Source organism: Podarcis erhardii, assembly GCF_964252035.2.
Source record: "Podarcis erhardii genome assembly, chromosome: 8".
NCBI classification, from domain to species: Eukaryota; Metazoa; Chordata; class Lepidosauria; order Squamata; family Lacertidae; genus Podarcis; species Podarcis erhardii.
The window spans coordinates 445,435-463,553 of NC_138499.1; the positions used below are offsets into that span (position 1 = coordinate 445,435).

General features: G+C 56.2%; 1 protein-coding gene across 7 annotated transcripts in view; it reads right to left on the minus strand.

Annotated features, from left to right (window-relative positions):
- PLEC (plectin) overlaps nt 1–18,119 on the minus strand; it is a gene marked incomplete at its 3' end in the record, with an annotated part of 117,825 nt that overhangs the window by 75,369 nt on the left and 24,337 nt on the right. For 2 of the 7 annotated variants that reach the window (XM_081875008.1, XM_081875005.1), the window contains exon 1: nt 11,405–11,510. The exons of the other annotated variants lie outside the window; for them this stretch is intronic. In XM_081875008.1, coding sequence (XP_081731134.1) covers nt 11,405–11,495 — 91 coding nt within the window. In that variant the 5' untranslated portion in view covers nt 11,496–11,510. Of the gene's footprint in view, nt 1–11,404; nt 11,511–18,119 lie in introns of those variants that run through there. 7 annotated transcript variants of the gene reach the window in all.

Genomic DNA, 18,119 nt, shown 5'->3' on the forward strand with positions numbered 1-18,119 from the left:
ATGCCCGCCCCTCGCCCCGCACGTGCGCCCCGGCTGCGCTCAGCCAAGCCTCACCTCTGCACACACTTTAGTGACCCCCCCCCGGAAAAAAACAACCCAAGTCCGCTGCAGCCGGACGCAGCTTTTGCAAAGAGTTGGAGGCCGTGAGCGGCGGCTGCAGCAACCCAGCCCCCGCCAAGGCTCCAGATTGGGGGGGGGGGGAAGGCTGCAGCATCAGGCGGCCTTGGCAATGCAAGAGCGGCTCCCTTGCAGCACACCAGCGGGGGCTCCTTCTGCCAAGCCCCCTCCCCGCGTGGGACGCAGGTAGAGCGCGCCTGGACGGGGAACTTTCGCTTGCTGGCACATCTAAGCGCTGCCTCAACTACTGCCGGGGCGAAGTATAAATGGCACAGGAGGGGCAAGTCCCGCACCCTGCAGAGCGGGAGGGGGGCCCTCACACATCCAAAATATGTTGCTCTCAGACTTGGGGAGTGCTTGGAGGCCCCAAGGAGGCTTCAGTGTGGGCTCCGCAGAGCTCAGTCCTATTCCCTATGTTGGACAGTGTTCTCGAAGCTACCAGCATGAGTTTGACCAAACTGCAGGAGGCAGCGGAAGACAGGAGGGCCTGGCGTGCTCGGGTCCAGGGGGGCACAAAGAGGCGGACACGACTAAACGACAACAACATGCTATTTAATATCTACATGAAACTGCTGGGTGGGGTTATCCGGAGGTTCGGAGTATGTTGTCAGCAGGATGCTGATGACACTCAGCTCTATTTCTCCTTGACATCTGCAGGTGAGGCAGTGAAAATGCTGGACCAGTGCCTTGCCTCGGTAATGGACTGGATGAGAGCCAACAAGCTGAGGCTCAATCCAGATAAGACAGAGGCACTGTTAGCGGGTGGTTCCTTAGACCAGATGGGTAGGAGGTCACCTGCTCTTGATGGGGTTACGCTTCCCCTGAAGAAGCAGGTTCATAGCTTGGGGGTCCTCCTGGGTCCTTTGCTGTTGCTCGAGGCTCAGGTGGCCTAAGTGGCCGGGAATGCGCTCCATCAGCTTCAGCGGGTGGCCCAGCTACACCCCTATTTGGACAGGGATAGCCTAACTACCGTTGTCTAAACTCTGGCAACCTCAAGGTTAGATCACTGCAATGCGTTACACGTGGGGCTGCCTCTGAAGATGGTTTGGAAACTGCAGCTGGTGTAAAATTCAGCGGCCTGGTTGCTCACCGGAGCAAGACGGTTTGAGCATATTGCACCTGGTCCAGCTGGCTACCAATTAGTTTCTGAGACCAATTCAAATAGATGAAGGACATTAATAATAATAATAATAATAATAATAATAATAATAGAAGGAGAGCAGAGCATGAGAGGGGTGTGTCCTGTGCCCTCCAGAAGGGGTGGGGTGAGGCCCACGGCTGGTGCAGGAACACCAGGCCAACAGACAGCTGGGGCTACTGGACCCTGAGAGGGAGGGAGGGAGGGAGGGAGGGAGGGAGGATCCTGCTCCTGCAAAGCACTCCTCTTTCTCCTGCTGCTGCTTGACAGGAGGCAGCTCTAACAGGCTGCCGGAAGAACTGTGCTGGATCAGGGCCATGGCCCACCTCACCCAGATGCCTGTGGGAAACCAGGGAGCAGATCATGAGCCCAAGAGCCCTCTCCTCTCCCGTGGGGTCCAGCAATGGGTCTCAGAAGCATCGCTGCCTCCGACTGTCAAGGCAGAGGGTAGCCGTCATGGCTGGTAGCCAAGAGCCTTCCAGAGCCGCCTTCTCCATGAATTTGTCTATGCCTTGTCCACAGGGAGGACGAGGGGGAAGGACTGAAGTCACAGGAACTGGAAGCGCGGCCTTCATGATCAAGAGGAGGGGGGCAGAGGTCAAGTGGAATCTCCCCCCATCTGTGCAAGTCACAGAATGGTAGAGTTGGAAGGGACCCCGAGGGTCATCCAGTCCAGCCCCCCGCAATGCAGGAATCTCAGCTAAAGCATCCCTGACAGAGGGCCAGCCAACTTCTGCATAAAGACCTCCAAGGAAGGAGACCTTCTGAGGGAGTCCGTTCCACTGCCAAACAGCTCTTACTGCCAATAAAGTTCTTCCTGGTCTTCAGTCGGAATCTCATTTCTTGTAACTTGAAGCCACTGTCTGCCCCCACATCACTCTGAGCCTCCCACCGCCAACCTGGTGCCAGGGGATGCCCAGTGGGCACAAGGCTGCAGAGGTTGCAAGCTGGCCACACACCCCCATGCCCCCTGGCAGAAACGCCAGCTGAGATGTACACTCCCCAAAATAAAAAAAAATAAAACTAGCTCCTGCCTCTGTGTCAAATGTGCAGAATTCCTGGTTCATTGCGGGGCTTGGGACTGGAAATGGGGGGGGGGCAGAAGGGAAAGGAGAGGAAGTGACTCAGCACCAGCAGCTGTGGTTCCCAGGCCCCCAGCAGCAGCCAGCACAGGGTCCTAGTGCCTGACGGGCCCATCTGAGGGCACTTTTGGTGTGGTTTCACAATGCAAAGCAACAGCCCACAAGCCTAGCAGGACAGGCAGCGGCCAGCACCTGGTGTGCTGACGTCCCCAGCTCCACAAGGTTGCTTCTTGTGTAAAAGGAAAAGGGGCAGGGCACAAGGCCTGGCCCCAATCCCAACCACAGGTGGCAAAGCAGCCTCCAGCCTCAGCGCTCCTCCACTGAGCCAGAATGGCTTCTCCCCAGCCCTGGAACCAGAGATCTGCTGAGCTGAAACTAGCAGGGGCTTCTCCCACCCCAGCCCCATTTAGAGCCCCAGGGGGTCCTAGGGGTGAGGTGCCCCTCATGTTGCAAATCAAGGCCTGCATGAGTGATGAAAGAAAATATTTATTTATGCTACAGGGGCTGCGAGAACACTAATTGCCAAAAAAAGAAAGAAATAATACCGACAAAAAAAGAATGGCAAGATAAATTATTGGATTATATAGAATTGGCTAGAATGACTGATGTATTTAGGGGTCAGCCCAAACAAAAATTTCAAAAAGATTGCGGTAAATATAGAGATTACCTTAAAAAGCAGTGCCCTCAAATTAATACTTGGATTTGTTTCGATCTGCAAATAAATTATGGTGTAAAAGCTAAAAATGGAAAGAAAAGGGGGTAAAAATGAAAAAAGAAGGAAACAGAGTGATGAGGTTCTGTGGAACTTCTGCATTCAGAGGCAATCTACCTTCTGGCCAGCAGCTGCTGAGACCATCACCAGAAGAGAGCCAAGGAGGAAACAATGTCCCATTTTGGGTGAAGGTGCAAGGCAAGAAGACTCCAGGGCAGGCGTCCCCAAACTCGGCCCTCCAGATGTTTTGGAACTACAACTCTAGCAGGACCAGTGGACAGGGATGATGGGAATTGTAGTCTCAAAACATCTGGAGGGCCGAGTTTGAGGAAGCCTGAATTCTCGGAGGCAGCAGGCGGAATCCCAGAACTAGGTTCTGCAAGATCACACCCTCCAGAACTTGCTTGCAGGAAGAAATGGCCAGAGAGCCCCCTGGGTTGTTTTGCCAGCCCCTGGGTCCCAGGCTGCTCTCTACCAGCCCCAAGGCAGAGCACACACCGAGTGGCTCTTGGCTCTGATCTTGAATACTTCAGAACCCGCGCAGATTGCAACAGAAGTGGCAATGGGAAGCAGGCAGCTCAGAAGTATCAGCTCCTTCTGGTGTCTCTCCTGGAGGAAAGGAAAGGAACGTGGCTGGATCCTGCCTGTGTTGCAGAGAAGGCCGCTCAGTCACGCCTCTTGGAAGGGACAAGAACCCCTATAGGGCCCTCCTCCCTAGAAGGGTCCAGAGAAATCCCTCTCTGTCCACTATCAGAGAACCTAAGGAGAGCTGCAGGATCAGGCCAAGGCCCATCTAGTCCTGTTCTCACAGTGGCCAGCCAGATGCCCCAGTGGGGGACTCTCAAGCAGGAATCGAACACAGAGCAGCACTCTCCCCGCCTGCGTTTTTAAGTTGTATTTCAATCCGTTTGTTTTATATTTGGTGTTAGCCACTCTGAGCCCGGTATTGGCTGAGGAGGGCTGGGTATTAATTATTAATTATTATTATTATTATTATTATTATTATTATTATTATTAGACTCTCAAGCAGGACTCGAACCCAAGAGCAGCACTCTCCCCGCCTGTTTCTTCCAGCGACTGGGGTTTGGAAGCACTGCTGCCTCCCAGAACATGGGGCCCATTGTGTAACGCGACCCACAGAAAAAGGAAGGCAGAGTCTGCACCGGGAGCAGATCCTGGGGGCTTCCTGAAAATCCCTGCTTTCATTTTATTCTTTCTCTAGTCAGTTTCTAGTCCTTAAGATGACAGAGCAGACAGCTTTAAAATGTGTGGGAAGTTGTAACTCTTGAAATCCCAGAAACTGGAGGAGGAGGAGGGGGGAGGGGGAGCTGGCAAAGGTCCCCTGGGGTCTGGCGAGATGGACATGAGACGCCTCTTGCAAGGCCTGTGCTGACTCGCTCTCCACGCTTCTCAGGCCAAGGGGGGGGGGCAGTTTCTTTTCTTTCAAACTGGGGACTGAAACTGGCGACTTCTGCAAGCCAAGCCAAGCCTGGGATGAGGCTCCAGCGTGTCTCCTTCTCCCTAGCCAGGATTAGCAGAAGCAGAATTTTGCAAGCAGTAAGAAAAAAGTGCAGAATAAATTATGCCTCCCCCTCAGAACTCATTTGGGGATTTTAATGAATAAAGGTGAAAGGAATGCCTAATGAACATGGTGAGAGACAAGGCGGCTGCATTTGCAGGATCTAGAAAACGGCACAGGATTTGATGGGTTACTTTGAGCCTAAGAACCCCCCTGCTTGGATCAGGCTGAAGGGAGCACCCCCGGATCAGCACCCTCTTTCTACAGGGGCCAAGCAGACGCCTCTTCTGGCTCTCCTGCCCTGCGCTGGCCAGCAACTGTCACTCAGGAGCATCAGCTCCTCCAGCTGTGGAGGCCCAGCAGAAGCATCCGAGTCAAGAGCAGGGCCATTTTTCTAGAAAAAGAGGTGCCAGAACTCACCTTGAACTCTTACAGTGGCAATGGTGCCCACCTGAGCAGTGCCAGAACTGAGTTCCCGTGGGTTCTGGCCAAAACAAAGCCCTGGTCAGGAGCCACTGAGAGCCTCCATGAATTTCTCCAATCCTCTTTTAAAACCACCCTGAGTTTGTGTCCATCACTACATCTTGTGGGTGGGAGTTCCACAGTCTAACTATGCACTGCATGCAGAGCTTACTTTCTGCTTCACTACATGGCCTCGTTGGGTTCCAATGTTATTCAAGAGAGAGAGAGAGAAGCTTTCTATCTGCTTTCTCCACAGCTTGCCTAATTTTAATGCCCCCCCCCATTCTTTGTTCAGTTTTTCTAAACAAAAAAAGGCCCAAATGTCGTCAGCTTTCCTCCTAGGCGAGTTGCTCCAGCCCTTTGGTCAACTTGGCTGCCCTGGTCTGAGCCTCTTCTAGCTCTGTGGGCTCCCCTTTGAGGCACTGGCAGGCAGAACTGCCCATGGCACTCCAAGCTGTGCCACAGATCTGCATAAAGGGATCTTGATTCTGTGCAGCGCAGCAGAGCTCCCACTGAGCCCTCACCCCCCCCCCCCCCGGTTCCTGGGCCAGGCGCCCTCCTCCCTGCCCCAAGCAGGCAGAGGAAGTTGCAGGGGGCCCCCCAGAGGTCTGGGCCCCCTGCATGGCCACTTGGCTGGGGCAGGGCAGAGCTGCCTGGCTCCATCCGTGCCCACCCTCATGTGAGTCTGAACCAGCAGGAACATAAAGGGGGTCCCCCTAGGCAGAGCACCCTGTCCTTTGCACCATGCAGCGCTACAGGAACGCCTGCCAGGCCACTTGCCAGAATCAGCCACAGCAGCAATTCCAGCCGCACTGCAGCCTTGCAGGGCCATAAATCCTGGTGCACCAGCAAGGAGGATGAGTCTGGCCAGCCAGTCAGCCAGCCAGCCCTCCGGCATCTCCCAGTCTTGCGCTTGGGGGCCTGGCTCTCTCGCTAGTATCTCCATGTTCCTGCATTGCGCCTCACCCCACCCACTGCCCCTTCCACACCAGCTCCAAACAGGGCCAGTGACAGGCAGGAGCTACACTGGCCCCACTGGCAGGCACAGGTGGCTGCTGCTCCTGCTCCAGCAGGTGCTCCCCCCCCCCCCCCGGCTAGAAGGAGCAAGGCAGGGCTGGGCGTGACTCACAGGAGCCCCAGCTGAGTGCAGCAGATAGCCAGGATTGGAAGAAGGCCCTCACACAAATCTATGGCGGGACCACATTTGGAATACTGTATAGTGTGTGCGGTATTTTGGTCGCCTCACCTCAAAAGGGATATTTCAGAGTGGGAAAAGGTTCAGAAAAGGGTCACTGAAACACTCAGGAGGGGGAGCGATGGAGCAACTCTCCTCTGAAGAAAAGCTGCAGAATTGGGGGCTTTTTAGCCTAGAAACAAGGCAAGTCAGAGGCAGCAAGAGAGAGGTTTATAAGAGCATGCATGACCTGGAGGAAAATAGAGACACATTTGTCGCCTTCTCCCACATAACACCAATTAAGTCCTTCTTCACACAGCGCCGTTAACCTGTGGAACTCCCTCCCACAGGGATGGCCACCAACCTGGATGGCTTTCAAAGAGGATTGGATAAATTCATGGAGGATTGGGGGGGGGGGGGCTATCAGTGGCTATTAGCCAGGATGGCTGTGTTTGCCTTCACTGCTGAAAACCCACAGGAAGGGAGAGGGCTCTTGGGCTGGAATTCTGCCTCTGGACTCCCACAGGCAACTGTTTGGACTTCTGCTGCGGCAAGTTCTGGGAAGGCAGAGCAAAGCGGAGGATGCTAAGCCGCCGCCCCCCCCCCCATGTTCCCCACCCACAGGAAAGCATACCTGGCTTATTTATTTATTCAGACCACCTTTTATCCCATAGAATCCCAGGGCAGTGTTCAAAAAGCAAAGGACTTTGCTGGCCCAAAACTGGAAATCACAAGAAGTTCCCACCATTGCAGAGTGGCAGACGAAAATGACGGACTATGCGGAGCTAGCCAAACTCACCGGCAGGATTCGGGATCAGGACGATCAGAGATTCCAGGAAAATTGGAGTAAATTTATTGTATACTTAAAGGATAACTGTAAAAACTTAAAAGACACTTGCAGGATTGAAGTAATTCCTACAATGTAGATAAGATAGATAAGATGTAAAAAGTTAAAATACGCAACTGGATTTGATAAGGGATACCAACTGAAGAGAAGGAGGGAAGTTGCAAGCTCGGCAGAGCAAAAAGGTTTATATGTTGATTAATGTATTGTAAGAATGAACATGTAAAGAAAATGATACAAATTTATGGGGGCGGGGGACAAAAAGCAAAGTCAAACCAGACCACATACCGTATTTTTCGTCCCATAGGACACTCCGTCCCATAGGACGCACCTAGTTTTTTTTGGGGGGGGGGGAATAAAGGAATTTTTTTTTCCTTTATTTCCCCCCCAAAAGCAGGTCGGGGAAACCGAATCAGGTCGGGGAACAGCGGGGTGGTGGCGCTGTGCCTCCCTGCTGTCCCCCGAGCTTGTGGGGCTGGCCGATATCTGTCCGGCGCACGGGGCGCTCTGCTTCAGGGCGCCCCGCCCGCCGGGCGGCAGGCTGCTATCCACAGCGTGGGGAGCCCTGTGGGGAACTCCCACAAGGCTCCCCATGCTGCGGATGTGTTCCCGAAGCTCCGGGCACTCTGCTTTCAGGGCGCCCGACGCTCCGGGAAGCAGGCTGCTATCCGCAGCCTAGACATCCCTGCGGGACCTCCCGCAGGGCTGCCTAGGCTGCGGATGTCCTCCTGAAGCCTGGAGAGCGAGAGGGGTCGGTGCGCACGATCCCTCTCACTCTCCAAGCTTCAGTGAAAGCCTGTATTCACCCCATAGGACGCACCCAGATTTCCCCTTCATTTCTGGAGGGGAAAAATGCGTCCCATAGGGCGAAAAATACGGTAAGTAGCTGGCATCCGTCTGTCTGTCTCGGGAGACAAAGGGAGAGTGTGCCTTGGGGTGAATTCCACCGTTGGCAAGTTCAGCTCCTGCTTCTGCACTGTGCAAAAACTAATTAAAACCAGGACACCCCACCCGAAGAAGTAAATAGTAGCAGACATGTTGTTTTTAAAATGCCCAGATCTAGGCTGACAAGTCTTCCACAACCATCTGCATGAAACAATCCAAGTTTTGACACTCTGGCCTTTGGGAGCCCAGCCCCCCCCCCCAATGCTGGGCTCTGGAAATATTACTGAGGGCCTCCCCAAACCCTCCCAAACTCTCACTTGTAGGAACTGCCTTGCATGCAAAGAAACAGGTGACGCAGCTCTGGTTACTCCTGCAAAGGGAGGGGTGTGGCAATTGCGGGGAGGGGTTGTGGAAGCATTTCTCAAGAGGCAGCAGACACTCAGCAATTCCCCCCCCCCACCTCAAAAGTGAGCTCTGCAACTTTGAACCACTCAGTGGCCCACGTTGGTCCAAACAGCTGCCCTACCTGAATCTTGGAACAACCACACATAACAGGGGCAGACCTAGGCTGGCATCAGCCACAAGTCGCTGCCAGATGGGGGGGGCATGGCAAGGAAGAGACAACTCCCAGGTGGAGAAGAGCCTGGTGGGGGCTGAACTTTGCCAGCCACTTTCAAGTCACGCTTCCTGCATTGCAGGGGGTTGGACTAGATGTCCACAGGATCACTTTCAATTCTGCAAGTGTAGGATTCCACCTGGTGGGAGGAACATGTGCAGACAGCTGTTGTCTCATCGCCACAGAGCCACAACGCAATGCCACACACGCTTCTGCCTTGCACAAGATCGGGAGGCAGCGGGGCTTCTCCAGCTAGTCCCACCTGGAAATGTGCGGGCCCCCCACCCCAGCAATCGCAGGGGGGGCAGCAGCCAGCGGCTGAAGCAAGCCACACTCAGCTCTCCAGGGGGCTAAGAGAGCCTGGGCTGCCAAGATGGTTTGGGGGGAAGCCAGAGCCATGCAGGGGCCCCTCCCTCTCCAAGCAGCCCCTGGTTCAGCTGCAGGGACCGGGACCAGGCAGCAGAGGCCCAGTCGTCTCTCACAAAGGCACCCACCCCTGGCTGGCAAGTGGCAGGAGACAAAGCCAGAGTGGGCAAGAGCAGCCTTTGCCCACCTGGTACCTCCCTGAGTCCTTGGACCACAAATGCCACCAGCTGATCAGGTTGAGGCGGAGTCCAAAGCCTCTGAAAGGCACCAGGTGGGGGGAGACTGGGCAGCAGTGCCATGCCAAGGGGACCCAGGGGCTGCTCCCCCCTCAGCATCACCCCGGAGGTCATAGAACTTTAGGACTGTAGTGTTGGAAGGAGCCCCCGCCCCGCCCCCCAGGGACATCCATTCCCTGACAGGTGGCTGTCTAACCTCTGCTTGGAAACCTCAAAGGAGGGGAGTCCACCCCTTTCTGAGGGAGAAGGTTCCACTTTCAAACAGCCCTCACAGTCAGAAAGTTCTTCCTTAATGTTCCTACTCTGCCATCCTGACTGCTGCGAGGATTTTTTTAAAAAAAGGGAAAGGAAAGAGGGAAACTGCAATGGAACAAATAAACTGCAGATTTTTGGGGTTCCCAAATGAGCCCCCAACTCCTAGCCCTGAGAGCTGAACTGGGCACAGCCCCGCCCACCTGCTGTCAGTCAGGAAAAGGGGAGGGCAGCCTGCCTGTCCTTTGAAGGGCAGCTGAGAAGCATGGAGGCAGCTCCATGGGACTCCGGGGGGGGGGGCAGGGTACCCCCACTCCCTGCCCATCATCCCTGAGAGAAATCAAGGAGGACTTTGGCAACAAGGGCAGCCTATGGGGGAGGGGGGTTGCAGAGGAAGGTGGGCCAGAGTAAAGGGAGGAGGGGCCCCAAGAAGCTTCTAATAGCTCCCAGGTCCCTCTCCCACCACAAGCAGGCAATTATCTCCCTTTGAGAGGGGACACACTCCTCCCCCCCCCCGAAACTGCTGCCCAGCATCCTGCCCAGGGGACCCACTGCCCACCCCCAGCCCAGCATTCACATGTTCTGCAATCAGAAAATGTCTGGAAATTAGTGGAGGGGGGCAATGCCAAAGACTAACAGAGAAAAGCTGCTCTCAGGGGTAATAAATAAATCAGTGTGTGCAGAGTGCCTTTGTCTAAGTGGCCACAACCAGCCTGAGCTGAAAGGGGAGGGCTTTGGGTCAAAGGGCAATGGCATCCCACCTCCCCAAAGTGGGAGCTAATGTGAAGAGATGTGCCTTAGGAACTGAGCATAGAGCATCTCCAGACCAAAAGGGTTCCTGCTTTCTCAGCTCTCAGGGGGCCAAAAATGTGCCCTGGCTAGTTTGAAGCCCTCAAGGCGTTGTCCTTGGCCCAGGAAGGCGGGGGGGGGGGGCTCTCCTCCCCAGCTCCCCTCAGTCACTGGCAGAACCCAGGAGGGGGAGGCAAAGGAAGCGACCCCAGGCAAAGTCCGCCCATTGCTCCATCTGGCTCAGGATTGTGCCCACTGACTGGCACCAGCTTGCCAAGATTTCAGATTTTGTGCATAAAACTTTCAAGGAGAGAAGGGGGTGAGGGGGGCACTCAGAGTGAGCCCCCCATCCTTGGCCCACACAGCCCAGCACCTGCTCCCCAAGGGGCAACCCTGGTCGCTTTCCCCATCTCCTGTCAATGCTCAGCACCTTGTGGTATGTGGGGCCCCTTCCTCAGGACTCTGCCCCACACCCTGCCAACTTCTGCCCCCCACACAGAGCAGCCGCAGACCCCAAAGACTCGCCCCTTAATCGACAGCAGCTGCAGAGGGAGGGACGCAACCGAACCCCCAGCTCAGCTTCTCCTCGGAGGGACAGAAGTTGGAGCAACCCGGACAGTTGCAGCTTCTGCTTCCAATATGGTCCATTTTTATTCCCTTTTCGCTTCACCAAAACCAAAACCTTCCCCCAAACAGAAGCGAGCCTGCCCCTCTGTTCTAAAGAGCAACGCGCTTCTCGCGTTTCCTCCGATTTAAAAGGACAGGAAGGCGGAATATCGACACGTTAATTGATTTTACTAATTGGCCCCGCGGCCTCCAAGCCCGCCCTGCCCACCAGCGCGCGGGGGATTTCTCTGCTAAGGGAGCGCATTAATGGAGCCCCGAAGGGAAAGGGCAGCAGGGCGGCGGCGGCTGAGCCGGGGCTGCGCCAGGACCCTTCCTCTCCAGCAGCGCCCCGGGGTCTCGCCTCCTGCCTGCCTGCCTGCCTGCCTGCCTGCCTGCCTGGCCGGCTCCCCTTCGTGGGCCAAGCGGCCAGAGACGGCGCGGCCTCGCTCCCCGGCGCCCGGGGCTCCGCAACAGGTCCGGCCCGATGCAAACTTATGCCCTATTAAGGGAAGGCGGCGGCGGCGGCGGCGCGTGGCGCCCATCGGGCACCGGGAGCTCCCTGGGCCGCCCGCGCCACGTGGGGCGCACCGCCCGCCGCCCGCCTACCTTTGTACTTCTCGCGCACGTCCTCGTAGGCTTGGATGAAGTCCTTCTCCTCGGGGTTGGGGGGCAGCAGGCTGAGGTTGAAGGTGGCCATGGCGCGGGGCGGACTGGCCGGCGAGGGGGGCGCCCGGCCTGCCTGCCTGCCTGCCTGCCTGCCTCTCCGGGGGCGGGGAAGCGCGACGGGGAGGGAGGCGGCTCGGCCGGGGAGCCAAGCCCTGCAAGGACATTCCAGCTGCCGGCCGGGCCCGACCCTTTAAAGGCGCCGCCGCCGCCCACGCCGCCCAACCCCGGCCGGGGCGGAGGAGCGACGGGGCGGGCCGACCGACGGACTGCGGAGCACCTGCCACCCCGGGGCCAGGCCTGGCAAGCGAGGGCCGTTGGGCCGGCCCGCGAGGTGGCGGCTGGTGCCAGGGACCCCGCCGTCCCCTTCGGAAGGAGGCGACGCAGGGCCACTTCCAGACTCCTCGGAAGAGCCCAGCCCTCGAGGGACGAGGCCACGGGGAGATCCCAGCTAGCCCGCTCTCCTGTCCTCCCGGGGCCCACGGGGGTCTCTTCCGGGCCTGAGCGCAACTGCAGCTGCTCTCCCCACCTGCAGCTCCCAACATCTGGCCCTCAGACGGGGAAGAGAGGCGGTAGCCATTGTGGCTAGTGGCCTGCAATAGCCTGGGCCTCCAGGAATTTGCCCCGTTCCCTTTTAAAGTCTCAGCCATGCCACCTCTAGTGGGAGAGAGCTCCATAGGGCACAGGGTCAGGCCAAAAGGGCCCATCTGGTCCAGCATCTTCTTCTCACAGTGGTGGTAAATCAGGACCAGAGAGCAAGGGCCCGCTCCACCTCCTCTCCGTGGACACAGAACAGACCCCTCCTGGCTTCATCCACAGCCCTCCGTCTCCTCCATGAATTTGTCTAAGCCTCTTTCTAAGCCATCCAGGTGGGTGGCCTCTCCATCACTGCCTCCAGAGGTGGGGGTGGCCATGCCTTGTTTCTTCCTTCAGTGGCTGGTATGGGGAGGGTCTGTGCTGGGGGACCCTGGAACCCCAAGAAGGGGACCCCAATCTAAAGACTGGCAGGCTGCAGAGGGATTTCCAGGGCAAGAGTCCTCCTCCTGTGGATTTCTCCTCCATGCCCCCCCCCCAAGTCCTTCTGCCTGAGCCTCTGGCCCAGCCATCTTCTCTTGGTAGCAGGAGTGTAACTCGAGCGGGTGGGTGGGTGGGCAGGCGGGCTCCCCCTCCCACAAAGCCTAGCAGGATAGACAGAGGAAGAGAGACGGGGCCATGTGTCGTTTTATTGCGCCAACCCGCCTGCCCCACCCCCTGCAAGCTATGAGGCCAACAGGTATTTATAAAGCACCCGCTCTGACTCCAACAGGTTCCAGGGATTTTTCCAGCAGAGGAGTTCTTTCTCTCTCCAACCCCCCCCCCCAACTCCGCAATGGCCAATTATCCCTCGTCTTCCCGCAAGTGGCACATGTGCCCCACCACTGACGTCAGCGGCAACAAAATAGCCCCATGGCTGCACCAAAAGTCCTGGGAAGAGTCCACAGATTGGGGGGGGGAGAGAGTGAGAACCCCAGCGGGATTATTTGTGCTGCAGAACTCAGAGTGCCCCAGCCTGGCCCAAGTATGTGCTATGAAGTCAATGTGCCCTCTTAGGGAATGACAATCGCCTCGTGTTCCTAAGCCTGCAGGACAGAGCATGGTGGCACCAGAAAGGGTGGCCAGGGGGGTTGGGGCAAAGCAGGGGGCACAATTCAGCTGGGGAGGGAGCCACCCAGGGCATTAATTCAGGCAGGAATTGGAGGACCAGCTGGCATAGGCAGGGCTGCCCACCCACTCATCCCGCTCCCCACCTGGGCTTGGGTTTGGGGGTCCTCCTCTGCACCCAGTTTGCCAAGGTCTTCAGTATGATGGGGAGAGAAGAAAGGTCAAAGGTCGGGCTGGCTCCTGCCGGTGTTGAGAGCCAGCCTGAACCCCCTGCTCCAGCCCAGAAGTCATGCTCAGACTTCTGGCATTGGCCCCCTGGCGGTGTGCCAGGAGCTCCCATGACTCAGCCCTGGGGCAGAAGGGAGTGGTGTCAGGTGGACTCTGGGCAGGCTGTGGCCATGCCAGGCTGATCACTGGCCTTTGACGGGAGCAGGCGTGCCAGAAATCAGCCGGGGGTGCCCCGCCTGGGTTACCCAATGCAGCGCCACAGAGGGCATCTGGAGGGGCCAAGAGGGAGCCTCTGCCCCTGGTCTGGCCAGCTGCTGGTGGCCTGAAGGCAGCCAGTAAATGGGTTGCTCAGGGAAGACCCCATAAAAGCTCCTTGCCAGCCGCCAACTGCTCGGCTCACCTGCTCCGGCTGCGAAGAAGCAAAGGCAACCTGGCCGGCCCTTTGGAAGCAGCCCCAGCAAGAACTGAAAGAAGCACCTCTGGGCTGGAGGGAACCCAAAGGCCATCCAGCCCCTCCCCACTCCCCCATTCCCAAGACAGAAGATTCAGAAGAGATCAGAGGAAGGACTTCTGCATTCAGGCAGAGCTGAACTGTGGAACTCCCTCCCACAGGAGGCCACCAGCCTAGAGGGAGGTATACAAATTCATGGCAGAGGGGGCCGGGGAGGGCTCTGCTCTGCCCCCACAGCTGGGGGCAACAATGTTTCTGGATACCAGATACTGGAAACCACAGGAAGGTTTTCCACAGGTCTCTGGACGGCCACTGTGAGAACAGGAGGCTGAGCTAGTTGGCCATTGGCCTGATCCTGCAGGCGCTTGTAATGTTCACATGATCCTTTTTACGCACAAGAACTGGCCTGGGGTGCCAGCGCCTTAATGCAGGATGGCGGGAAGAAGAAGAAGAAGAAGAAGAAGAAGAAGAAGAAGAAGAAGAAGAAGAAGTAGTAGTAGTTATTATTTATATGCCGCTGCCCATCTGGCTGGGCTTCCCCAGCCACTCTGGGCGGCTTCCAACAAAATATTAAAATACCGTAATACATCCAACATTAAAAGCTTCCCTAAACAGGGCTGCCTTCAGATGTCTTCTAAAAGTCTGGTAGTTATTTTTCTCATCTGGTAGGAGGGCGTTCCGCAGGGCGGGTGCCACCACCAAGAAGGCCCTCTGCCTGGTTCCCTGTAACTTGGCTTCTTGCAGGGAGGGAACCACCAGAAGGCCCTCGGCGCTGGACCTCAGTGTCTAGGCTGTACGATGGGGGTGGAGACACTCCTTCAGGTATACTGGGCCTTTGAGGCCGTTTAGGGCTTTCAAGGTCAGCACCAACACTTTGAATTGTGCTCGGAAACGTACTGGGAGCCAATGCAGATCTCTCAGGACCGGTGTTATGTGATCCCGGCGGCCACTCCCAATCACCAGTCTAGCTGCCGCATTCTGGATTAGTTGTAGTTTCCGGGTCACCTTCAAAGGTAGCCCCACGTAGAGCGCATTGCAGTAGTCCAAGCGGGAGATAACCAGAGCATGCACCACTCTGGAGAGACAGTCCGTGGGCAAGGAGGGTCTCATCCTGTGTACCAGGTGGAGCTGGTAGACAGCTGCGCTGGACACAGAATTGACCTGTGCCTCCATGGACAGCTGTGAGTCCAAAATGATTCCCAGTCTGCGCACCTGGTCCTTCAGGGGCACAGTTACCCCATTCAGGACCAGGGAGTCCCCCACACCCGCCCTAGAGGTAATTCAGGGCGCACCCTCTTTCTTACAAGCTAGGCTCAGAGTGTTGGGGGTCACCATCAGTGGTCCCTCCTAACCAGCAAAGGGACACACACACACACACACACACACACACACACACACACGCAGCACCCCAGAGGCCTCTGCCCAGATGACTCATGCTAGTAAGCCAGGCCGCCTGCCAGATTCCTTTCCCAAGCATCATCGCTTCCCAGATCTTCCCAGTGTCCCTTGTGGGTTTGGGTTAACCCCGTGGGAGCTGAGCTGCATCCCACACATCCAACCATCACGAGAACGACAACTTAGCTCACAGAAAAACCTAGTCACGACTAAGGCAAAAGAGAGTCCACAGTCTCCCAGGAGAGACTGTTCCACTGTCAAACCGCTCGTGTGTTGACTCTTAGGTTTGCAGGAAGTGCACCCTAAGGGCAGAATTGGACCACGACATTTCCCTGGACCTCGGTAGGGAGAAGCTGCATGTGGCAGAATTACACACACACACACACACACACACACACACACACACACCCCTCCCCCAAGGAAAGAGGCTCAAAAGTGCTTAATTGTGCCTGGATCGCTGCCCTCTAGTTTTCATGCCCCCAGCTTGGGATGAGAAGAAAAGAAAAGGGAGCTCTCTTTGGTTGCCAGGATACCTCCCTCCATGGGAAGAGCAGCTGCCCTCTGGGAGCTGAGGGGCCTCCTGACATCCCCCCCCCCCAGATTCCTAGAGCCAGGGGCAAACATTTCAGCCACAAGGTCACAAACTCTGCTTTGCCAGGCTAGCCTGGATCCCTGCTGGGAAGAGGAGGAGAGCAGGGACTTGGGTCCACTTCCACGCTGGCTGGGCCTGGCAGGAAACTCTGGACTCCACAGGCCAGCGATCAAAGGGCTCCTAGGTATGAATAATGACCCCCACCTGCATTCCAGAGCAGGGATCGCCTCCGAACCTTGGGCAGGAGGAGGGGAGGAGCGCAAACTTGCCAGACAAGAGGGCTTTGCTGGCAGTGATCTAGGGGTCAAGCAGATTCCTCTCCCAGGAGGGGAATCCCACAGCCCTTCCAGCTCCTCTTGGAATCACAGAATTATTGAGTTGGAAGGAACGCCAGGGGTCATCTAGCCCAACCCCCAGCAATGCAAGAACCAGAGTTCAAGTGTCCCTGACAGGGGCTTGCTCGATTTGACCCTTAAACACCTGGTGCCTTTTGCCTCTTTGGGGCACACCTCTTCCTGGCGACAGGTCTCCTGGCAGACATGGCAGCATTTCACAATACAGCCAGGGGTTGCACCTGGGCGAGCAAAAGTCCCTTCATTTCCCTGAAAACAGGGCTGGGCCTTTCAGGGCTCCTCCTTCACACACACACCCCAGGGATGGCTGGAGGGAGGAAACTGGCTCTCTTACTGGTAATCAGCCTCTGCCCAGAGTGCAGGAGCAGCCTTCCAGGCTGACCCCCAGCCTCTGCCCAAGATTGCTTAAGGCAGGTGAGTGACCTGCGTGGGGGGGGGGGAGGGAGGGAGGGCAAAGTGTCTGTCCAGGGAAGGTGATGTCATCTCCCCAGGTGGGTGCTATTTGCCAAACCTCTGCACACCAAATAAGCTTTTCAGAGAGAGAAACCCACTAAACAAGCCCAGCCAAGAGGGAGGCCACACCTGTGTGCAGGGCGAAGGGTTAAGCCGCCACTGCCCTGGGATTGCAGCTACCCAAAATAAAGACAAGTGAGGCTTCTGAGTCCTCCGGAATCCCCCCTCAGGCTGGAGGGAAGCAAAGCAGGAGGTTTGAAGGAGAAGAAATTGAAGAAGAAATTCCGACGAAAGAAGAATGGCAGACGAAATTAATGGGCTATGCAGAATTGGACAAAATGACGGGAAGGATTCGAAACCTGCAGGACCAGAGATTTACACAAGATTGGAAGAAGTATATGAATTATTTGAAGAGCAACTGTAATCAACAAATTATGCCAGTAGGACTACGAGAAGTTTTGTAAGGAGAAATATACGAGGTGTTACAAAGTAGAAAAAGATAGAGATATTGGTTATGTGTTTGAAATGTACCGTATTTTTCGCCCTATAGGACGCACTTTTTCCCCTCCAAAAATGAAGGGGAAATGTGTGTGCGTCCTATGGGGCGAATGCAGGCTTTCGCTGAAGCCTGGAGAGCCCCACCGCCAGCCCCACGAGCTCGGGGGACAGCGGGGAGGTGGAACGCCGCCATCCCGCTGTCCCCCGACTTGGTTAGAAGGCTGGTGGGGGGGAAGAAGCCTGCTCCTCCCCGTCGCCAGCCCCGCAAACTCAGGGGGCAGCGGGAGAGGCGCAGCGCGCCATCCCGCTGTCTCCCGACCTGGTTTGGAGGCTGGTGGAGGGCTTCCCCCTCCCCCAGTCCCGCAAGCTCCTAGAGCGATGCCAAAGCTGCACGCAGCTTCGGCATGGCTCTGGGTCCCGTTCTGGGGGCTGAGGTCGGGGGAAGCTCGGGCTTCCCCCGCCCCAGCCCCGCACCTGGGGGGGAGGGAAATAATTTTTTCCCCTTTATTTCCCCCCCAAAATAAAACCTAGGTGCGTCCTATGGGCCAGTGCATCCTATAGGGCACAAAATACGGTAATAGGGAAAATAAGAAATGCATACTAAGAGATTAGACTGGAAAATTTTCAGACAGGACTCATGGAAGTAAAAAAAAAAAATGAATAAGATGTAAAAGTATGTTTAATTATTGTTGAAAATGGTACGTTTAAAAACTAATAAAAATTTATATTAAAAAAAAGGTAGCAAAGCAGGAGGACCACAGAATGGCAGAGTTGGAAGGGATCCAGATCTAGTCCTAGTCAATCTAGTCATTTGAGAGCCAGTGTGGTGTAGTGGTTGAGAGCGGTAGTCTTGTAATCTGGGGAACCGGGTTCGCATCTCCGCTCCTCCACATGCAGCTGCTGGGTGACCTTGCGCTAGTCACCCTTCTCTGAAGTCTCTCAGCCCCACTCACCTCACAGAGTGTTTGTTGTGGGGGAGGAAGGGAAAGGAGAATATGAGCCACTTTGAGACTCCTTAAGGGGAGTGAAAGGCGGGATATCAAATCC